This window comes from Malaya genurostris, chromosome 1, assembly GCF_030247185.1.
Source record: "Malaya genurostris strain Urasoe2022 chromosome 1, Malgen_1.1, whole genome shotgun sequence".
Lineage (NCBI taxonomy): Eukaryota > Metazoa > Arthropoda > Insecta > Diptera > Culicidae > Malaya > Malaya genurostris.
Window position 1 is genome coordinate 139,798,685 of NC_080570.1, and position 21,809 is coordinate 139,820,493.

Sequence of the window (21,809 nt, forward strand, 5' to 3'; positions counted from 1 at the left end):
TCTAATGCACTTGGACGTGCAGGAGGTCTTGGGATCCGTGTCATGCTACCCATATTTAGTACCGTCATGCTAAAATTGTCGCAAATATTATATATTAGAGATGATCTGCTATCATTGTAAACGGAACCCCACATCATTCCGTGCGAATTGAAATCTCCTAAAATCAAACGTGGAGCAGGAAGGGCTTCGACAATTTCATTAAGCTGTCGTTGTCCAACTTGAGCTCTTGGAGGAATATATACCGAAGCAATGCAAATGTCCTTTCCTTTAATGTTTATTTGACAAGCAACAACTTCTATACTAGAAGTCGAAGGAATGTTTAATCTATAAAAGGAATAACATTTCTTAATTCCTAAAAGCACTCCACCATACGGGGAGTCTCTGTCGAGACGTATAATGTTAAAGTCATTAAAATTTAAGGCTATGTTTGATGTAAGCCATGTTTCGCACAAAGCAAATACATCACATTTTTGACTATGCAACAAAACTTTAAATGAATCAAGTTTTGGCATGATGCTTCGACAATTCCACTGCAGGACAGTGATTGAATCATTTGCGGCGAATGATAAATTATCCATCAAATGATACAAAACCTGAAAGAGCTGGCCATTGAGCTGATAACTGTTTCAAAAAAGTTCTAGCTATTGGTAAGAATGCTGTTATGATGGTCTTTAGAGGTTCAGAAATATTGAATGCAGCGAAAATCCATTCTACAATTTCCGAAAATTTCAGTAATCCTGTTGGTGAATGTGAAATGGAGCCCACTGGATTATTGTCTTTTCTTGAGCTAGTTCCTGGATTGGTTTGTGAATTTGACAAACCAGGAGGCACAGTTTTTGGTTTTAAATTTGGCTTTTTAGCTTTAACACGGGGATCTTTTTTTGAAGGTATAATTTTAGGTGTCTTTTTTGGTATTTTGTGGTTTGTTAATCTCCTCTTAACAGACCCTTGAGGAGTGACAAACGAGGTATCTTCACTATTTCCGTCAGAGTCAGATTCCTCTGGCTCCGCAAGATTTGAAAAACCGTTTTCGGTTTCCAAAGGGGAGACATGTATGACCGTTTTGAGCATTTCTGCATATGTGCGCTTAGACCGTGCTTTTAAAGAAAGCTTCATTTTGTCTTTACGCAGCTTAAATGCAGCGCACACTGAAAGATCATCATGAGGGCTTTCCCCACAATAAACACATTTTTCAACATCTTTATCGCAAAGATTATCCTTATGAGGCCCTTGACATTTGATACATTTGGACTTATTACTACAGTATGTAGCTGTATGTCCGAATTTTTTACAGTTCGTGCAATTCATAACATGCGGTACGAAAAGCCGAACAGGAAGACGAATTTTATCGATATAGACATGGCTAGGCAATGCAGATCCGGCAAATGTTACGCGAAACGAATCTGAGGGACGATAAGACTTTTTTCCATCGACAATAGATGCTGAGTACAATTGTTTGCACTCGAGTATCTTAACTCCCTCAAGCATGGAGTTTTTAAAACGGCCAACTCCATTTTTAAGTAAATCATCTGCTGTCAGACTTGCTTCAGTCACAACACCGTCAATTTCTACCTCCTTCGATGGAATGTAAACTCGATATTCAATAGCAAATAATTTACAGGTTACAATATCGTTTGCCTGTTTCAAGTCGTTAACTACAACTCGAATTTTATCTCTATTAACCTTACAGATTTCTTTAACTTCAGAGAAATGTGATGTCAAATCCTTTGTAATTTGCATCAAGTTTAAAATCTTTTCTTTTTTTCGAAGATAGACTATCCATGGCCCAGTGGTACCCTGTGGATAATGTTTAGCCCTCGGAGTATTTAAACTTTTACTAGTATCCGGAATCGGATTCGGATGATCTTCCATGAGATCATCCATTACATTAAATTTTTTTTGTAAATTAATAATACCAAAATAAAAACTTATGTTTAGTAAAATTTCAGATATAAGAAATAAAAAATAAATTAAATTAAATCTACCTTGTAGCTGATGTCTCTGTTCCTTTATCGTGAAGAACGACGTGAAGCTCTTCCAACGATTTCCAATTGGCAGTCTTTTGCTGTTTCCAATTGGCAGTCTTCTGTCGTTTACTGCTATCTCAGTTGCTCTGCCGTCGTTGTGAACACCACTGCACTTGCTGTACCTGACCCCAGGTACAGTGCTTTTGCTCTTGGTGGCGATCAAATGCGATGCTTGCAGTGTAGCACCTCGCGATATATGCCGTCTCTTTTGATCCTACGCAGCGTACAAATTCTGGTACCTGGTAGATCAGCACTGGGTTGCTTTAGCACCTCTGTGCCTTTGCACCCCTTCGTCTTCGCACCTTTATGCGATGGCACCTCTGTGACTCGTCACTTCTATGCTCTCGCACCTCTGTGTCTCTACACCTCTGTGCGTATGAACGGGATGGCCTTCGTTGCTAGCTTTCCAGTCGGGAAACGCCCCGAATATTGCGTTTGCTATGGGCAGTTTAACTACCTGAAGCTTAGAATTGTCTCGGTAGCAGCCGTTAACTCACGAGCCAGTACAATCGAAACACAACCTCTTCGCTTGAATGGTTTTTACTGAATCCAAAAAAAAAAAAAAAAAAAAAAAAAAAAAAAATATCTGATGATTTTTTGAAAAGGCTGCTTCAGCAAGTGACAGTTATTCTTTGTTTACTTTCTCGCTGTAGTATGATCAAATACAAATTATAATACGGAGTACTCCGACAAATTTTCAAGGACACATTTTGCATCGTGCGGTACATTGTTATGATACACTGTCAGAGTGACATTGTACTTTAACGAATTTTCTATAAAACTAGCAACACTGAAGGGTAAGAACAAGTTCACTATAGTTACTGTTTTTATTATGAAAATATGTAAACATATTACTTACATATTTTGATCCTTAGGAAAACTACCGAGCGAAATTACGGACGACCCTGTTCGTGTGTCACATCCCTCTACTAAGCAACTTCTCACCATTTCTAAAGCTTCTCGGTTTATTAGCCGGCGATATTTAGACTGATTGTTGCAGTTTAATACAGCAACGATAAACAAACAAGTTTGTTTTGCACCGTAGCAACTAGCATAAAGCGTTGCCAGAAACGATCTCCTTTCACATTTTCACACTATCGCAACGAAAGGGCGATATTTGCTAGGCTTACTTGTTCATGCTGTGAACCAAACATTGGCGATTCGTTTATATGGGACTTAGGGGTATTATTATTTGTATTTGGTATGATCATAATTTTTGTCACCAATTTTCCAATACAAAGTCGTTTCATGCAAGGAGTTGAGATGAGAAAATAAACAAAGACAGTCACTTGCTCAACTGTTTTTCATTAAAATTCACCGCAATTGAATGAAATAAAACTGACAATTTGTTTCAAATGAAAATGCATATTGAATTGAAGTGTTATTTACATATGACATTCCATAATGTCCGAGTCATTCGCAAAAAAGGAACGTGGATGATAACTCGTCTGTTGATATGTTTCAAATGAAGCGGACTAGAGTCTAAATGAAAATTAAACCACATATTATCTGTGACTAAACGTTCATTATCTTTGCGCCGTTCTATCGCTATCAATTCTTAGAATTGAATCGCTGTTTTTGTCCATTCCTAGAAATATTTGCGATTATGCTCATAACGATGAAAAATAGTCCACGCAAGAAAGAGCAATTTCTCATATATTCTATCAAAAATTATTAGATTCATAATTTTGCATCCAAATATAATTTATTACTCCTAGAAATCATTCGACATTGCTTGATAGGCAACAAACTCACTGCCGCTTTCCGAAATTGATAGCCGCAGCTCGCAACCAGCGCTGGCAGGAACGAACACAATCTTACCAAATGCCAAATCAACCGGATCCATTCCATTCAAGGTCAACTTTGCTGATCCCGAACAAACCAAAACAATACATCCATTCTTAGCGTTACGAATAGTGTACTCAAAAACACCTTCCGGAACCTTGATCTCAGCTACGGAAAAATCCTTCACCGTCGGAATGAATGTTTTCGTGTACGGCTGCCCAGCTTGATCTAGCTGGACCGGTTGAAAAAGTTTCGAATCTGCTGAAGCTCCCTCGTAGCTGACCAACCGTAGCAGTGTGTCGACATCTTTGAACTTCGGGGTCAAACCGGCACGGACCACATTGTCGGAGCAGGCCATACATTCGATACAATCGCCTGCCAGATAGGCGTGGGGCACATTAGCCGACAGATAGATGGCTTGGCCAGGTTTTAAATTTAGAACATTAAGAAAGTAGATCGAAAGAAGACCCACATCGTTTTGAAAATCTTTATGCAGCTGCAGGAAAAGCTTGTCTAAACTGGATGGGTCAGCTTTGGCCGTAATTTTCGAAAGCATTTGTGATATGCAGTTTTTCAGTTCGTCCGGTTTACTGTGCATTAGCGTAGCGTACAAATCCCGAAGAGCTTGTTCACCGCCTGTTTCAAGTTTCTGAATTTTATCCTTTCCCAACAAAATTTCTAGTTCGGGCCAGCTTTTCAAAAGAGAATAAATTTCATCGTACGGACGAAAACCGCACATGGCTTGAAAATCAGTCAAAGCAATGGCCAGCTCGGGCTTGTGGTTCGGGTCTTTATAGATATCCGGATATGTTGCATGCAGTTTAACCGCTTCAACCTAACGAAATACATATTCGTTTTGAGAAACATCATTTCGACAATGTTCACCTTACCTTATCAGGATGCACCTGGATACTCAACGCCATTCTAATGCTTAGCACTTTGAATAGGTACGATAGTTTTGTCGTGTCCGCCCCCAGATTAGTGACCGGATCCCGTTGAACGAAAACCCCAAGCTCCTCGCCAGTAGCTTTGACTAGCGAAGGACCACTGCAGTGGTCTCCCATCCACAGTTCAGCATACGGTTTATTCGTGTCCAGCACGAATTGACTGTTGTTGGCCGAGGCAATTTTGGCCACGAATGAATCCTGACCTAACTTACCCCAATCGTAGGTTTTTACACTGCCTATAAGCTCCATATTTCTTTTAATTTACAAGTCACGGGTAGCGTTTACAGATATGCACTTCTAATGTGATCAACCGTTTATCGCTGTATGACCTCTGTTTGAACTCAAGTCTAACACCACCCGGCGCCACCCACTCACAAGAAGCATTCAATCATCACTGACTGACTGACTGATGTTGTTTTTGTTGACGTTCAACGAGTTGACGTTTTGTTCACAGTTGATTACTTTCAAGTGCCCAGGGGTTTTGTGTGTTTATGTATTGAAGAATCCAATCAATTGTTCTGCGATCGCAGCACTGCTCAAGTGGTGAGTTTGTAAAAATATGATAATTTTCAGATTTTGCATGAAGATCATAAATTCGTTAAATATGTCAATCTGGCTATTTCATTGATTGGATTCATCAATTTCTACAAAAATCGATCAGATTTCTGGATCGGTTTGATGTTGGTTTTTACCAATTTTAATTCAGGCCAATTTTTGTATATACAAGCTTTTCGTAGCCGATTTACCCATATTTTCGTTGGACAATATATTTTTTTATTCTAGGATCTCGTCATCCTTCTTCTAGGGGTAGAGAAGCACAGACTAACAGACATGACAGTATGAGTAAATTCTTATAAAAATAATTTTTCGTTATGCACTAGTTCCACCTATATTGTACTGCGCGAACTATCTACTATCTATACACCCCTTGTGTTACATAAAGGTTTTTTTACTAGTTGGTTTCCCCTCGTTTGTCAACACTGATCAGCTGCTTGCAGGTTTGCCTGATTTCATCGAAATATTTGAAAATGAATCGTCACAATAAATTTTTGGATTACGTTGATAATATATTTAACTTTTTTAGCGATGTTGGAAGGTAAACATTTATTTTACTCAACGTTGTTCATCTAGACTATTTTTGATTGTGTTGGTAATTTTCACCCGAAATTAAGTGACGGCAGACCAGAAGCAAGTAAATATTGTAACAAAACGGGTTCGATTTTGTATTGCGTTGTAGGATGAGAAGTAGGCACAATTCTGTATATAGTTTTGGCAATATGTAATTAATCTGTATCCTGCATGAAATTCGCATGGGGGTATACAAATCAATACATTACAGGTAATTCTGTATGAATGGCAACTCGGTTGGTAAATGAAAAAAATAAACACAGTCTAGATGACAGACAGAATGTTTTTGATAGGGTAACGTGGTGCCATCATGACACATGTGAGTACTGTCCCAAATAAATGAATATTCGAAATGACCGTTTATATGGTTAAAGAATCTAATTTGAGTGTCCTGTCTGTTAGTCTGTGAGAGAAGCTTTCATTTCCTTCTAGCGAAGATTGAAGGTCACTTTTTCCGTGGCTCATATCATCCATTGCTACATCGTTGCAGTTGTGAGTGGTTTCCGTTTCCTTGTTTTGATCGCAGTCTTGGGTTCAGTGCTAGTTGCTGTAGATGCGCTTTGTACAATGATTGCAGTTGATAGTTGTTGAGCGGTTGTCCTTGTATTTGTTTGAAGATGTCCTTTTCGCAGTTTCAATGCAAGGTTTGCCGTAGTGTGCAAGTTGTTCACAGAACTGACATGTAACCAGTTGATTTTCATACGTTTTACACGGATCTTCCAAATCTACCCGTTGGTTGTCAGAAATCGCTATTCTGTGACGACACAAGTCTGTTAGCCACAGGTAGAAATCTAAGAGTGATCTGCAGTCGCCTACAAAGAAGTTTAAATATTTTCAGTGATTATCTGTCAAAATGGAAAATTAAACCAAATGCAGCCAAAACGCAATTAATTATCTTTCCTCATAAGCCAAGAGCTTCTTTTCTTAAACCAAATAATAATCACATTCTCAAATTGACATGGTCTGATCAAGCTAAATACTTAGGTTTAACGTATGACAAAAAACTCACTTTCAAGGATCACATTGAAGGAATCCAGACAAAGTGTAATAAATATATTAAATGTTTATATCCTCTTATAAACAGAAACTCTAAGCTCTGTCTAAAAAACAAATTGTTAATTTATAAACAAATTTTCAGACCAGCCATGCTTTATGCAGTTCCAATTTGGTCAAGTTGTTGTTCCACCAGGAAGAAAACGCTTCAAAGGATTCAGAATAAAATTCTGAAAATGATTTTGAAGCGTCCTCCCTGGTTTAGTACAAATGAGTTACACAGACTCACAAATATAGAACCATTAGATGTAATGTCACATAATATTATAAGCAAATTCCGACAAAAATCGATGCAATCTTCAATTGAATCGATTCGCTCTCTGTATTAGTTAGTAAGTTAGTATATAAGTTCCTTTTCCCCATTACACAATACAAGTAGGTTTAGAATTTTCCCTACACAAAAATCTCAGAATTGCGGAAGCAAATAATGTCCTCATGGTAATAACCAAATCATATATATAATAGGGCTGAAAAGTCACCATTTGTGGCTGAACACCCAGTTTAAATCTTAATAATTTAATTTTAACTCATATTCCAATAAATAGTTATTAAAAAAAAACGTTTTACACGGATGCATCCCGTCTTGATTAGAAATGATGTAAGATGGAATTGCTTTACGTAGTTGCATACGTACCACTCGCACGCCATTCCGGATACCCGGGAAAAAATTCCCCCATACTTCCCTTTCGATGGAAAGAACTTCACCGTACTGCGACATACTTTCCCGAACGAACTGATCGTTGGTCTGCGGGGAAAGGTCATGCACGCGTACTGCAATTGCATCTCTTTCACGTTTGAACATAATGTACACACAGTTAGACGCCTTGTTGAATTGAATCTCATTTACATCATTAACGTTTAGATGCATTCTTTCCTTAAGGAAGATTTCAATTTCAATTGCTGCTGGTCTAACTTTACAGCGCTTGAAATCAATACAAATTGAATTTGGTCTTGTAGGCCAAGTTTCAGGCTTTGTTAAATCGTACTTGCCCATTTCGTACACTCTATTGCTCACTGCACTGAATTGTCTTTGTTTCTGCCGTCTCGTCCGTAAGAAATTTTCGACTGTGTCGGATGAGATGGAAGCACGAACTGATTTTTGAAAGTTATATAGTATGAAATATTTAAATGAAATATTTAAATATTTTTGAAACCTCGATATTTATTTCAGACTGGAAAAAATCTTGGAAATAAGTAAAATTTTGGTCCAGTTAAACGAAAAATATTCTTTGGGGTGTTTTCTTTGTTGAAATAAATCAACTATTTTCTACATGTGAACAAAATTTTAGTTCATATCTACTATATTTTTATGTCAAGAAAAAAAATTGTTCAATTTATATATGATCTCATTTGTGTAATGCTACAACTAAGTTTATTGGTCAAATGAATCGTATGTTTTATTTTTTTATTAACCAGAGCCATTTGATTCCACCGTGAATAAACAAAATAATTTTTCCTTTCGCGGTTAAAGTTTGTACGCGTTTCATATGTAAAATTTTATCTGGTTCATTCATTTCCTAGGGGCTTTTCAACAATTCAAGCCTATGTATTGATGATTAATATAATTATTACCAACTGCATAACATTACATAACATGTCTTCTTCACACAAAAAATTGATGCAGCATATCTCTATCTTGATCGGGCTGGAGAATCATCAAATACTAAAAAAATTTGTAAACCAGGGCTTGATAGTGAACCTCTCCGTTGTCTACTTCCTTTTTTAATTATTTTGATGCCATAATAGAAATTTCATCGAAGATTTCAATTTAGTCAAACGTCAAATCCGGTAATTTACGAAAGAAAAAATAAATAACTGTTATTTTCCGTTAGCACCTTTCGTCATGAATCAATTGAATTTTAAAAAGCTAAAACCTTGTATTGAAGGCATTTGAGAATTGAATATAAATCGAAATAAGAGTAGCATCAAAAACTTTCTTGGAAAGTTGCTTCCAAGGAATCATTTAATTCTTAAAAACAAACAAAAATGAATGATTCCAACAAACAGAAGTGTAACATCAAGTAATTAATCACTTTGAATTCACATCTTTCACTTATCTGCAATAAATTTTTTTTTAAATTTAAAACACTTCAAAATTCGTTCATTTCAAACTGATTTTTCATATCAAAAATACTGTGAAATTGTTCAACAAAAAAAAATGACCGGAACGCACAAGTAATATATTTGCATTTTTTAACAAAATATTGATTTAAAAACCTAATATGTTTAAAAAATTAATTATCTTGTTTTGCAGTTTCATGTGACAATATTAGCAATACAAACCAGATTTTCTTTTCTCACTATTTCAAAGAAATAAATCATTGTGAGAGCATAAACTAAGTTGGTACTTTTACAACGAACCATTTCTTTTATTTTTTTTTTGCATAAATTTGTACAAGAAAATCAACAGCACAATCGGTGTATTGTAATATCGAGTCTGACCTTAAGGGAAATAGTCAATGAGTTTACCTGAAACGTCGATTTCTCATCTAGTAAACAAGACAAGAAAATGACACGGAACATTAATTTGTTGGCATATTGCCGTCAACTACCGGTAGCAACACCTGCAAATGAAATATGGATCCAAGAGAAAGAAGATTCTTCCGAATATTTTCAAGTCGGCAGCTGTGATTGGCCACGATTTTTTCGATTAATCGATAATACGAATGCATGTCAGCGAGTAAACTCGGAGGGGAAGAAGATCGATTTGAAAGTGATTACTACTTATTTTTTGCTTTCTCATATAAAAAGGTTATGCAATCACTGTAAAAACCGACTTTTAAACCGAGGCCCGGAAGGCCAAGAGTCATATACCATTCGACTCATTTCCTCGAGTACGCAAAATTTTTGTGTGTTTGTTTGTATGTGTGTGTGTGTATGTGTGTATGTAACGTTTTTTTGCACTAACTTTTCTCGGAGATGGCTGAACCGATTTTCACTAACTTAGATTCGAATGAAAGGTCTTGTGGTCTCATACGTAATTCCTGAATTATATCTGGATCCGGAAATATAGGGTAAAGTGTGTTAATTTATACCATCACTGAGCTCAAATCTTCTCCAATTGATAGTTTTTATCAGTAGACGGTCAAACAAACCGATTTCGGTTATTCTTTTAAGAATCGAAGAAAATTATTTTGAAAAATACCACAGTATTATATATGATAGTATGATTGATATGAGAAAGGCATAATTACACTACTAGGTGGATTAAAACAGGATTTCTAGTGCGACTTACTGAAATGAGTAGAATTGGGTTAGGTTAATTTTTTTTTCTTACCAACATTTTTTTGAGCAGAAATCAACGTGATGTTGATTTCTCAAGTACTAGAATGTTTAGCGATCGAGTACCATTTATTTTGGATACTTTATTTGTGATTCGCGAAAATTTGAAAAATGGTATTGAACCAATGTTCCATTCTAATTCAACCCAAATTTTTGAACAATGAATGAAGATCGTCGTTAGCACCTCAGAGCAAAAACCTTTTTTTTTTTTATTTCTACTATGGTATTGCCCGTTTCTATCAGAAATCTTTAAAAATATGAACTAATTAAAAATTTTCCTGCCCATTTGACAGCTCCTGTTATCATCATCTCTGAACGAGCTGCACCTCTGAAATTCATTCCAACGTTAATGTGCAAAAAATTATCCTCCACATACATTACACATTACAGAAACGGACGCACAGATATGGTTTCGAATCATTTAGGTCATCATCTTTTACATTGGTTTCGTTGAAAAATTGATTGTGGCAGATTAAAAAATTTTCGCTAACACTGCCTGTCAGCAGTGTTGCCCTTATTTCATGAAGTAAAAATCTCTTTAAATAATTGCACAATGTTTTTTTCGTAGATATCTGCATTAAAAATAAAAAATTAGTAGATTTTTTGAACAACAAGTTGCAAATTCTTAAGATTTTGAGAGGTTCCTCCGTATATACAAAAAAAAAAACAAGATGATAATTTGTAATATCCGTAGGGTTGGCAACGCTGTCTGTAAGAGAGGTGTGTGAATGTGTTTTCTCGTCATGGTGTAATCTCAGTTTTTCTCTCGTCGTTGCCAAGTTAAGAAGGTTTGGTGCTGAGGAATAGTTGGTGGAGCTGCGATCGCGGAGCGTTCACTCACGGGATGCTTTGTGGTAATCCGTCGGTTCTCTGCTGCTTTCCGATTTAATGCTATAGTGCGTTTTCTGGTAGGAAAAAAAGATAGTTTGTGACATTTGTTTAGTTTCATTGAGCATTATTGTTGCTATAGTGACGCGATTGCTGTGATAGTATAGCAAAATTCTTTTGCGATTTATTGTGCGTGTGTGGTGTTTCGGCGAATCGCAATTATTGTCATCGTCAGTAGTAAGTTTTTTCACCTAGCAGAAACAGAAGCGAAAATGTGAACAAGTGAAAAAAAGATTACAGCTTAAAGAAAGCCAAGAACCGTAGCTGGTATTAATCATCCCGTGTCGGTCAATCGGCGGTCGCATAGTATTTCAAGAAGTTTTCCACCGCTGGAAAAGTTCCCATAATGTAGTGAGAAAATTGTGCACACGCAACTGCTAGTGAAAATTGCATTCTACAAGTGTGTGCTGCTGGTGGCAACGAACTGTCAAAGGTGTGTTCAAGTTGAAGAAATGAAAAGCTTCTCTGTTCATGATTCTGTTGAACCGGACCGGAGAAGAAGCCAATGAAAAGAATAGTGAACGGGTTGTGCAGTTGAACGCTGGACGTTGGTGGGTTGCTCGGGCCGAGGGACGTTGAATCGAAAGTGTTAGGGTGGAGAGAGAGAGAGAGAAAAAGGAGGGGTGGGGCGGTAGCAAGTATGCTCTGAAAGAGCAACTATCCATCCATATGAGTGTGTGAGGTTGAGATCATGCTGCCAGAGTGTGGCCAAGATAGTGAATTTCGGACCGGCCAGTGTTGCCAAAATTTTCGGTATTTTTTAGAGATGAGTAACAGTTTAGTTTGATAATCCGGAAATTAGGTTTTGCACGATGACGACACAAATGAACTACCGAGGCGACTTGCAATTTTTACATTCGAACGATGAACTTTTAAACTGTAAACAAGTACACGTCGACTGTCAAAAAAAGTTCATTCTGTTCATTTTTGTGAGGTTATGTCATGTTCGTGCAAAACCTAATAGATTGGTTGAGAATTCAATTTTTTCAGAGGAGCAATACTTTTAAAAGTAAGCAAATCCAATTCCGATTCTGCAAAAATCTCAGTCATAGTATAGACAGAATTCGTTAGTTGAAATATCATTGGCTCAATACAAAGTTCCAAACATGTTCTATGTTACCGCGTAATATAAGAATGTTGTTTTTCTATCTGAATCATCAAATGTCGTTTCATATAATAATAATATGATCATAGAGTAGTAGTGCTTCTACCAATTGATTTGCCTGGATCAGTACAACATGTAAATATTTTTCTGGTTGATGCCAAGTATTAAAACGCCACCTAAAACAAGATACCAATTGAGCAATGTATCTTTATAACTTATCTGGTTTGAAAAATAAAATCGTGATAGCGCTGCTATTTTTTTAGAATTACTAAAAATCCTCTATGTTTGTAGTTTGTAGTAGCTCGAAACGTCCTTACAAACTGGCGTTAGCGTTTGTTTTTTTATTTATTCGCCGAAAAACGTCGACAACCTACAATAAATACTCGTAAACCCACCAAATACCACACGCAGAGAAGAATATTGTAAAAGTAATTAAATTTAGGTTTCACGCTACGATTTATTTTATTGAAACAGTACCAAAAAAAGTAAATAATTTGATAAAAATAAATATTTTATTTGTGCGTTCTTGTCAATTTTTTGACAAACCATTTCATAGTAAAGTTAATTTGCAGTTAGAACGAATATTTTCTGTAAAAAAACGTGTTATGTAATGCAGGCTTAGTAACATTTTTAACTATCCATATACACTCGTATCGTTGAAAAACTACAGAGAAACGAAAGAAACACATTCGTTTTCTTCTAATAAACTTGGTTATCCACGGTAGAGAAAAATTCTCTGACACTTAATTCAAACAATAAACTTAGTTGTATCATTACACAAATAAGGTTATAGATAAAATCAACCAATTTTTTTCTTGATGTAAATGTGAAACATGATTGAATCAACAAATACATTGTCAATAACATCAACTCAACTTTCTTTGACATTTATTTGAGCAATTTGGGTTAATTTATTTCAGCAAGAAATCATTTTTTTGTTAGCCAGGATCAGAATTTTGCCTCAAATCAAATAGATGTAACTGTTCATGTAGAAGAAAGATATTGGTTCAAAACAATCAAATTCTAGCGTGAAATTTACAGAAGTCATATTTAAAAATCGTCTGACTTTTGTTATTTTAAGCAAACTCCGTTTCTCCGTTAGCATTTTCGAAAATTTTGTCGTGAATACGACTTATTTTAATATGGGGCGCACTTTCAAAATTTACCGTGTACAAAAAAGGGTAGAACTTAATCGCAAATATCTTTTGTTGTATTTGACGCAGCAATATAATTTTTTCTCCATATCATCGAAAATTTGATCAGCAAACAAACCACAAATAACTCAAAATTTAAGTTTTCTAAAATGTTTGGTGTGAACGCTGGGGCAACATGTTTTGTTTGCTAGTTAAATAGACACTATTTTCAATTTATAACAAAGATGCCAAACCAAAATTGAATTTCTCGCCTATTGAAAAATTGGTCATTGTTGCAGATCAAAATCTTTAACATGATGACAATACTTCATCTTGCTGATTCCAACTACGTATCATTTTTAAACGAACTGAATTATATTCTTACAAGATCTTTTTCATATCGAATTACAACTGGTTTGTAAGATGTTCCCTGAAAATATCTAGTTTTTGCAGTGCATATCATATCAGTTTATAAGTAAATTATACTTTACTATTTCTCATGACTGTTGAAGGAATTCTAGATACCTTTTGTCCATACTTGGCGAGTGGATATCAATAATGTATAGTTTAGAATTCTAAAAATCGGTTTAAGGACATTCTTTCGATTCGCTATATAATTTGTATTTTCGAGATGAGTTTGACAAATAATTGAAATTAATGTCATATTAATTCGCAACTTAAATTTAGAAATCTCAAATGGCTGAGAACGATTTGTTGCGGATTTTTTTTAAATTTATGAATGTGTAATTTTGTAGTCTCGTGTGTTCCGTCTTGTAATTGCACTTTTACAATGATGCAAGTGGCGCATTGAAAGAGTGCAAAATCAATCAACTAGTACGTGCGATTATCGATACTCGGATGTGTGAAAAAGCATGTCGGTTTTATTGCTATTCACATCATTTAGTTATGTCTCTGACATTACCCCTCCCACCTTTTTCGTAGAGCAATCGTTAAAAAAATTAATTCAAACATTTTGCATAATACAAACCCGAATAAAAAATATTGTAGAAAAACAATACGATTTGTTGTTACAAAACCTTCCACAATTTTGCTTTGACCATTGAAAAATATTTTAATGTATTGCTATACACTATTCAATTAATTGTGAACATGCTTTTCACAATAGAATGTATAGGTTGTTAAGTATCTTAACAATTCAAATCATAAAGTTTTCTCATACATGAAAACAATTAAATGTACAGTTTGCAGTTTGTTTGAAACACCACGTGTACAATAAATTCAATTGTGAAACGTAGAAACAATATATTCAATCACTGAAAATGAAAAAAATCTTGTCAAGATACAATAAAATGTATTGTAACCCATAGATCTGAATGTGAATCAATTGTTTATGCTGTAAAATCAATGGTTTATTTTTTTACGGAAAGCATCATTTTTGTATCCATTTCCTGAAAAAACATTGAGAAATAAGTCGGTGAAAAAATATTTTTAGGGATGCGAAATCATGATTTGCGGTGTCCAACAAAATCCAAGTAAAATAGGTTTCTATGTTTTTATTGACAGAGGGTTTATGAAAACATTTACGTTTTCATTTGATGTTTTTATTTTTGGGATTTTTGGCAGTTCTTTTAAAGTCAAAACTGCTATTTTCTACGACAAAATCCGCCATTTTGGAGCTGTAAAACCACCCGAAAGTAACAAAAAACGAAAAGGAAAAAGTTGGAGCTGGTTATTTTATATGTAGAGTGTGTGTAAAGTTTGAAAATAATCGGCGAAGTAGTTTTTAAATGACGATGAACACAGTCTCCTAGAATGTGCTTTCGATAAAAGCTCGTTGAAAATTTATTGGCGCGTAGGGTCTAACTCTTTCGAAAAATCATATCTGTTTCTTTGTATTTTCATATAATAGAACATTTCAAGAATATTCCGTCCGAATTTCAAGTCAATCGAAGCAGAATTGTTGAGCCCGTGTGGCGAGCTCATGCCTCTTCACAATGTGAGCTAAGGAAAAATATAAAGGGCCACCACTTCGAGATTTTTTCCAATAGACTTGAAAATTTGACAAAAAAAAATTGAAATATTTTACAATAAGAAAACAAAAAGACGACAAGGAAAAAATATTTTTCAAAAATACCCGCCCCTTAAAAATCGTACGATCTGATTGAATCAAAGCAGTCCACTCTGGCATCACTGGCCGGTACCGATGTGTGTTGGTGGTTCGTTGTGTTCTCACTTCTCACATTCATTCGCTATTCGATGATTTTATATTTCAACGCATTTTTCGGCTTGCTCGCTCGCCAGGCAGTTCGTTCGTGTCGGTTAGTTAGTTCAGTCAGTTTCACATACCGAGTCCATACCGATCAACGCCACAGTCCACAGCAACGAGAGTGCGTTTGTTAGAGGGCACTATTAGATACTTGTAGCTAGGGGGGCGTTGTTGTAGGTGAAGAAACTGGGTGTGTACTATTGCCAAGGAGAGAGCGGGGACGAGTGTCGTCAACCGCAACAATAACAACGTAGCAAACAGCAGAACAAAAGTGATAATCAGAAACAGCAGCAGCAGCAGTGCTGGAAAAGTGCTTTTTGTGCCGTTAGTTTTGTTTCTTGGTATTTGTTGCGATTTTTTTTTCTTCGCTTCTACCCAGTTTGACAGAATGTAGTGGAGTTTCTCCTACAACTCCTGAAGAGAGTACGGTGTAAACAATTGGCAACCCATACCAACTGCTGCCTGTGAACGTATGAGTGTTTGTGTGTGTTTGTCAGTTTTGTCTCATGTTTCATATTCTATTTTGTTTTACGACACAACAGTGTTTATTGGTTCGTAGTGAAATGCACCACGTAAAGTTTTGAGTACGACGAAGAAAGAGCAACACAAGAAAGGTGCTGCTACGAGAAGTGCAGTGTGATTTTTATTGATTTTTGCGATTGTCTGCCCGCCCCGAGTGGCTGGGCAAAAGTTTTCCTGCAGAAACGGCTTCCCAACAGATTGAAGAAGCTAGAGGAGGAAGCCCTCGAGTGTGAAGAAAAAGTAAAACAACAAAAAAAAAACAGCGAAAGAAGCAGTATAAAAAAATCCGGTTCTCGGCGGCTCTGCTGACTGACACTGGATATCCGAGAAGCCTCTGCTGCCTGCGCGCTCGCTCGCTCGCTACGACGACGGGTGGGAAACCATCGGAGCAAAATAGTAGTGTGGAAGAAGTGATTTGAAAGTGGTTCTGGTCTGGTCCCGAAGAAAACAACCCTACCTCGACCGACCGATCGATCGGAGTTCATCAGGCATTGAGCTGATGTTGTTGCTCTGAGGACGCCCCTTCCCCGGAATAGAGGCGGGTTGGCTACTACTAGTGGTGGGAACCGATCGTGCGTACGACGCACTGTGCTAGTGTTTTATTTTTTTGTTTGGTGTGTGTCAGTGAATTAGTAGTGCACTAGGGCCAACCGAAAAAAAGGCTATCATTCCACCACGGAGTACCGGTGGCAAGGAGGCCCGCAACCATGTTCAAATGCATCCCAATATTTAAGGGCTGCAATCGCCAGATCGAGTATGTGGACAAACGGCACTGCTCGCTACCGAACGTACCGGAGGAAATCCTCCGGTACTCGCGGTCACTCGAGGAACTGCTGCTCGATGCCAATCACATAAAGGATTTGCCCAAGGTAAGTCGGATTTTTTTAGATTCCCATGAAATGTTTTCTAACGTCCAACGTTTTTGTATGACACACTACTAGAATCGGAACAGTATTTGTTTGACCTGTTTCGGTTTGTGAACTTTACTTCCTGAACCGAAATACGATGGGCCGCTATGATGTCACCAACCATCGAACCATCGCCGAAACTCCCAACTAAATCAGGCTCATTAACATTCGAAAGCAAAGCAAAGCAAGCAAGCAAAAACATAAAGAAGATTGGTATTTCTGTTGCACACAGACAAACAGACTCGGACCGGGGGACAACGGCAGTTCGGTGTCGACAGACAGCAGACCAAAACGGAATCCGAGGAAAGACTGTGAAACACACAGAGAATAACTACGAACTGAACGAGGTAGTAGAATGGCGTTCCATGGCTGCAATGATCTTGTATTGTAGATGATGACGATGATGATGATGATGATGGTGACGACGAAGCGGAATGACCTCATCACTGCGTTTGAGTTCTCTGTCCAGTTATGGGAGCGATTGAATTGGAACCACTCTGAACCGCCCGTCATGCCATCAAATCCAGTTACTTTGCCAGTACGTGATGCGATGAGGTGTGATGTGGTTTAAAGAATTTAATTAAATCGTTGATTAAAAATATGTTTGAGGCATTATTGTTCGGTTTCTGGGATGAAATCGAGCTTTGGAAAATATAGTTTAGGAAAAAAATCCCAACCTTTTTTGTTGTTCTGTCTGAAGAAAGCAATCAGCAGAATTGTTGTCAATAAATGAATTAATCAAGGATCGAAATTTGTTAATGGATTTTTAAAATATCCAGTAAAGGAGAACTATTGAAAAATTTATTTACGGATTGATGCTGGGCAGGAAAAAGCCCATTGTAGCAGCAATTTTCTAATCTCGTGCTCCAGCAGTCGTAAAACCTCCTCACTTTTATACCAAAAGGTTTTCAACGTTTGATAGTTTGTTTATAATATCCATAATCGACATCTAACAAGAAGAATTTGTACAATTAGATCATAGATGATTTGTACAGTTACAAATGACTAACGATTTATTCATATTTGACTTCTATTAATAAAGCACGTGCAACATCTCGTCGAACTTGTAGTGTATCGAGACCGATTAGTAACCCGCGACTTTCGTAGCGTGGATCTGCGTAGTATCGATTAGATTCTATGAGAACCGTTTAGGTAGTGAGGATTCCAAACAACAGAACTTTAATTTAGGGTTGAACTAACAAGTGAGCAGTACACAGATTTTAAGCAGTATACGTCTGTAAAATGTTCAGCCATCCTCATTACAAATCCTAAGTTACGAGAAGCTTTAAAAACAATAAAGCTGATGTGTTGCTTGAAAGTCAGTTGCTCGTCGAGAAGATCACCAAGGTCTTTAACACACGTCCTCCTGACTCCTGTATTCGAAATGAAATGAACTTTTCTCTTCGAGATCGTAAAGGTCGAGAATTTGTCAGAATTCAATTTCATACACCACTCGGCGAAGTTCATTAACTGTCATTGTAGAAAATCTGCATCTTCTAGACTTCGAATGTAATAGTAGAGCTTAACGTCATCAGCAAACGATAGACGATGACCCTCTAAAGTTGGCGTCGTTGAAGTATATTCAAAATATTAAAGGCCCGCGATGGCTACCCTGCGGAAATCCGGACGAAGCAATAAACTCATTGGGATCGTTAAACGACGATCGATGCATCCATCGAAGGATGTTAGAACCGAATCCAAGTCTTTCCAATTTACCAATTGTTATATCGTGGTTAATTATATCAAAGGCAGAGGAAAGATCAGCGTAAACAGCGTCTGTTTGTGAACCTTTTGACATACCATCAGTCCCATGGGACATGAATGACAATAGGTTGGTGGTTGTGGAGCGCTTAGGCATAAAAACATGAACATTAACGCACCCGAAAGGTCTCAAAATGACCCAAGCTGCTGCGGCGAAATACACGAAAAAGTCGAAACAGTTTGTGAGTAAGTGGGTGAATCGTTTAAAAGAGATGAAAAATGTCGACGACTTTCCAAATCGCGACTCTGTCGGTGTATTGACGGAAAAAGACGAAAATGATTCGTGACCTATTTTGGAAGAATCCGACATTAACTTTACGCGAAGGTGCTTCAAAATTAATTAAAAAAGGTTTAAATATATCTCACGGAACTGTTTGCAGATATTTGATCGCAAATAATTTGAGGTTTAGAAGTACTTTGCAAAAACCGAGTGTAAAAACATGTGCAAAAACGTCTTGAATGGGCAAAGGAGCAAAATGGTGTCGTAACCTTGGATTGGCCCTCTCAGTCGCCCGATGCCAATCCAATTCAGAACGTTTGGGAGCTTGGAAAAACCGAATACACAATTTGAAACAGCTTGTTCGCCGAATTCACAGATTTGGAGGTCGTTTTCAGAAGAAATCTCGCTCAAAGTATGCCTCGAAGGTGTCAAGCCATTATAAACGCTGAAGGGGATTGGACTTGCTATTTGCATGCAAGTTTTTGATCTAATAAAACAATTTTCAAAAGTATTTTCATGTTGAGTCTGTATAAGGCTGCAGGAAGAAACTACTTTTGAACTTTTGAGTTCACTCCAGCCATCAGGCTCTGTGCAGATTTCTCTACAACCGATTTAGCTGCTTTGGACTTTCGGAATTTATTTTTATATTGAGAGTTCCTACCGTTCGCTATGTCGTGACTTCAAGTAAGTATTTTCGGTACAACATGGACTCCATTCGTTTAATACCAAACCATTCCAAAACATCTTTGGCCTAGTGACAAGATGCCAAATCTGACCAAAATGACGAAAAAGCGTCATGGTTGCTTAGGAATGGTAACAATCACTGAGATCCATTCTTGGTACGCTCCCAGCCTTCCTGGCTGTTGTCAAACGTGTATCGAAATATTTAAGAACTTGATAGACAGTACTTGCAAAAAAAAACAAGTGTTTTTGCAAACTTTTTCACTGACAGATGCGGATTTCCATTGCGACCGCACACAATTGTTTTTCGAACATCTCGGGCTAACGAAGTTTGAACAAAAAAAGTTTTTGCCACAAGAAAATCAGTATCGCTTTATGAAACAAATCAGATTCCAATTGAAGTAACATTCATACAATAGCCTTTGTTATTATTAATGTCGTATATTTATATCCGGCCTTCACCTTTGCGGTCATTCTCCGGGTTAACAACAGCCTCATAAAGTTTTAACGAGAAGATATTGAAAAAAAGGTGAATGGGTAATGTAACAGATATAACTATCTTTCACACTTACGGATATGATTAATCCTTCGTATTAGTAAATTGTGTGAATTTTGCAACTTTCTTGGAACATGGAACAAATATTTTTTTGTAGATATAGATATTCAGTAGAGGTAATATTCGCATAATCCTATGGGAATATGGATTTTTAAAGGTTCTGAAAAGAACCGATTTTTTTCGGAATTCATTCCATTTTTACAGCTGTTGGGTCTTTTTAGCCATCATTTATTTATCTACACCAGAACTCAAATTCTAGGGCAGGACTGAATTCTGGGACAATTTTCAAAAACTTAATAACTTACACTCGTATTTGACCGGCCGTGAAATGACAGTAAAGATTGGAAACTGCACGACTTCACCTTTCACCGTCAGCTCCGGTGTCCCTCAGGGTAGTAATCTCGGACCGTTCCTCCTCCTAACTTATCTAAACGATTTCAATTTCTCGATAGAATGCATATAGCTATCTTTTGCAAATGATGTTATTGCAATTTTTTGCAAATCTAATGCGAAGTCAACAAGATTATACTAAACCCATTGATGTGCTCCGTTTACTCCTTCAGTCGCAAACGCTGGGTCTTGAACTTCTACTATAAATACAGTTTTAGATCAAAAATCGTCAGTCATTGATCTAGGAATTTTATTAGATTTTAATCTGACTTATTTATTATTTCTAAAGCTTCCAGGCTTCTTGGTTTCATTTTTTGTATTTCCAAGAACTTTGACGAAGATCGTTGCAAGCTGGTTGATCTAGATTTTTCCTCTGTTCGGCGTGCCGTTTGCAAGGTTATTTTTGTTGCTGATTCACTACAAGCTCGTATAGACTGTTCAGATCATCTCCAATTATTACACTTAAATATTCATCGCCGTACTCTCCGTTTCCACCCATTTCTTAGAATACCTTCATCTAGCACTAATTACAGCTATAACGAACCTTTGACATCATTTTCATTTTCGTAATGTTAAAAAAAGCTGTTTCTCAATTATCTGTCTCGATAGGTTTTAGTAACTAAAATAGTTTATTTAGTATTAGCTCTCTCTTATCATTGTGATCTGTTGATGCAAAAGAAGAGGAGGTTTTATGCCTGTTGGAGAGAAAGTTTTGATTAAACTAGCTCCAGTGGGCTTTTCTTTGCTCCACAATAAACAATTCGAAATCTAGGAGTCAGAATTCAGCTGCTAATTCGGCATGCAGATGAAGGTTTCAGGTAATAAATTTAGTTCTCGAATTCTGTAACTAAACTCATTTTGAGAATTCATGCTCCTAATTTAGTTCTAGAACCCAATATTAAACTTGTATTCCGATCTTTGATAAAGGAACTGAATTCAATTCCATAATTCATGTTTCGAGTTTAGTTCCAGCATGCAGTTTCTGAATATAGGAAATAAAATCTAAAACGGAGCTTAGAACTTAAATTCTGCAACTGAATTCAGTTAATTCTGTTTCAGAAATCAGCTCTAAAATTCGGGTTCGGAGTTCAGGTCTAACATTTAGTTCCAGAATTCAGATCTAAAATTCATATTCTGAATTTTGTTCCAGAATGAAGTTGAAGTGAAATTCTAAATCAGAGTCCTGGACCCGAATC

At 36.8% G+C, this 21,809-nt stretch overlaps 2 protein-coding genes across 15 annotated transcripts in view; one reads left to right on the forward strand and one right to left on the reverse strand.

Moving 5' to 3' along the window:
• Positions 1-3,720: 3,720 nt before the first annotated feature.
• On the reverse strand, positions 3,721-5,159 carry LOC131425932 (mannose-6-phosphate isomerase). Its single transcript, XM_058588239.1, has 2 exons — positions 4,703-5,159; positions 3,721-4,647 (listed from the first exon to the last, which is right to left on the reverse strand). The coding sequence occupies exons 1-2, from the start codon at positions 5,006-5,008 to the stop codon at positions 3,742-3,744; spliced, it is 1,212 nt and encodes a 403-aa protein (XP_058444222.1). The 5' UTR covers positions 5,009-5,159; the 3' UTR covers positions 3,721-3,741.
• Positions 5,160-10,985: 5,826 nt separating this feature from the next.
• Positions 10,986-21,809, forward strand: part of LOC131425934 (protein lap4) — a 134,229-nt gene continuing 123,405 nt past the window's right edge. For 4 of the 14 annotated variants that reach the window (XM_058588240.1, XM_058588249.1, XM_058588251.1 and 1 more), the window contains exons 1-2: positions 10,986-11,543; positions 16,118-16,966. In XM_058588240.1, coding sequence (XP_058444223.1) covers positions 16,805-16,966 — 162 coding nt within the window. In that variant the 5' untranslated portion in view covers positions 10,986-11,543; positions 16,118-16,804. Of the gene's footprint in view, positions 11,544-15,596; positions 15,766-16,117; positions 16,967-21,809 lie in introns of those variants that run through there. The other 10 variants (XM_058588250.1, XM_058588254.1, XM_058588248.1 and 7 more) reach the window with 7 other exon arrangements.

Coding starts and splice junctions, on each gene's coding strand:
- LOC131425932 (XM_058588239.1), bottom strand. CDS start 5,008: ATGGAGCTTATAGGCAGTGTAAAAACCTACGATTGGGGTAAGTTAGGT. Junction 4,648..4,702: donor TCCAGGTGCATCCTGATAAG/GTAAGGTGAACA, acceptor GTATTTCGTTAG/GTTGAAGCGGTTAAACTGCA.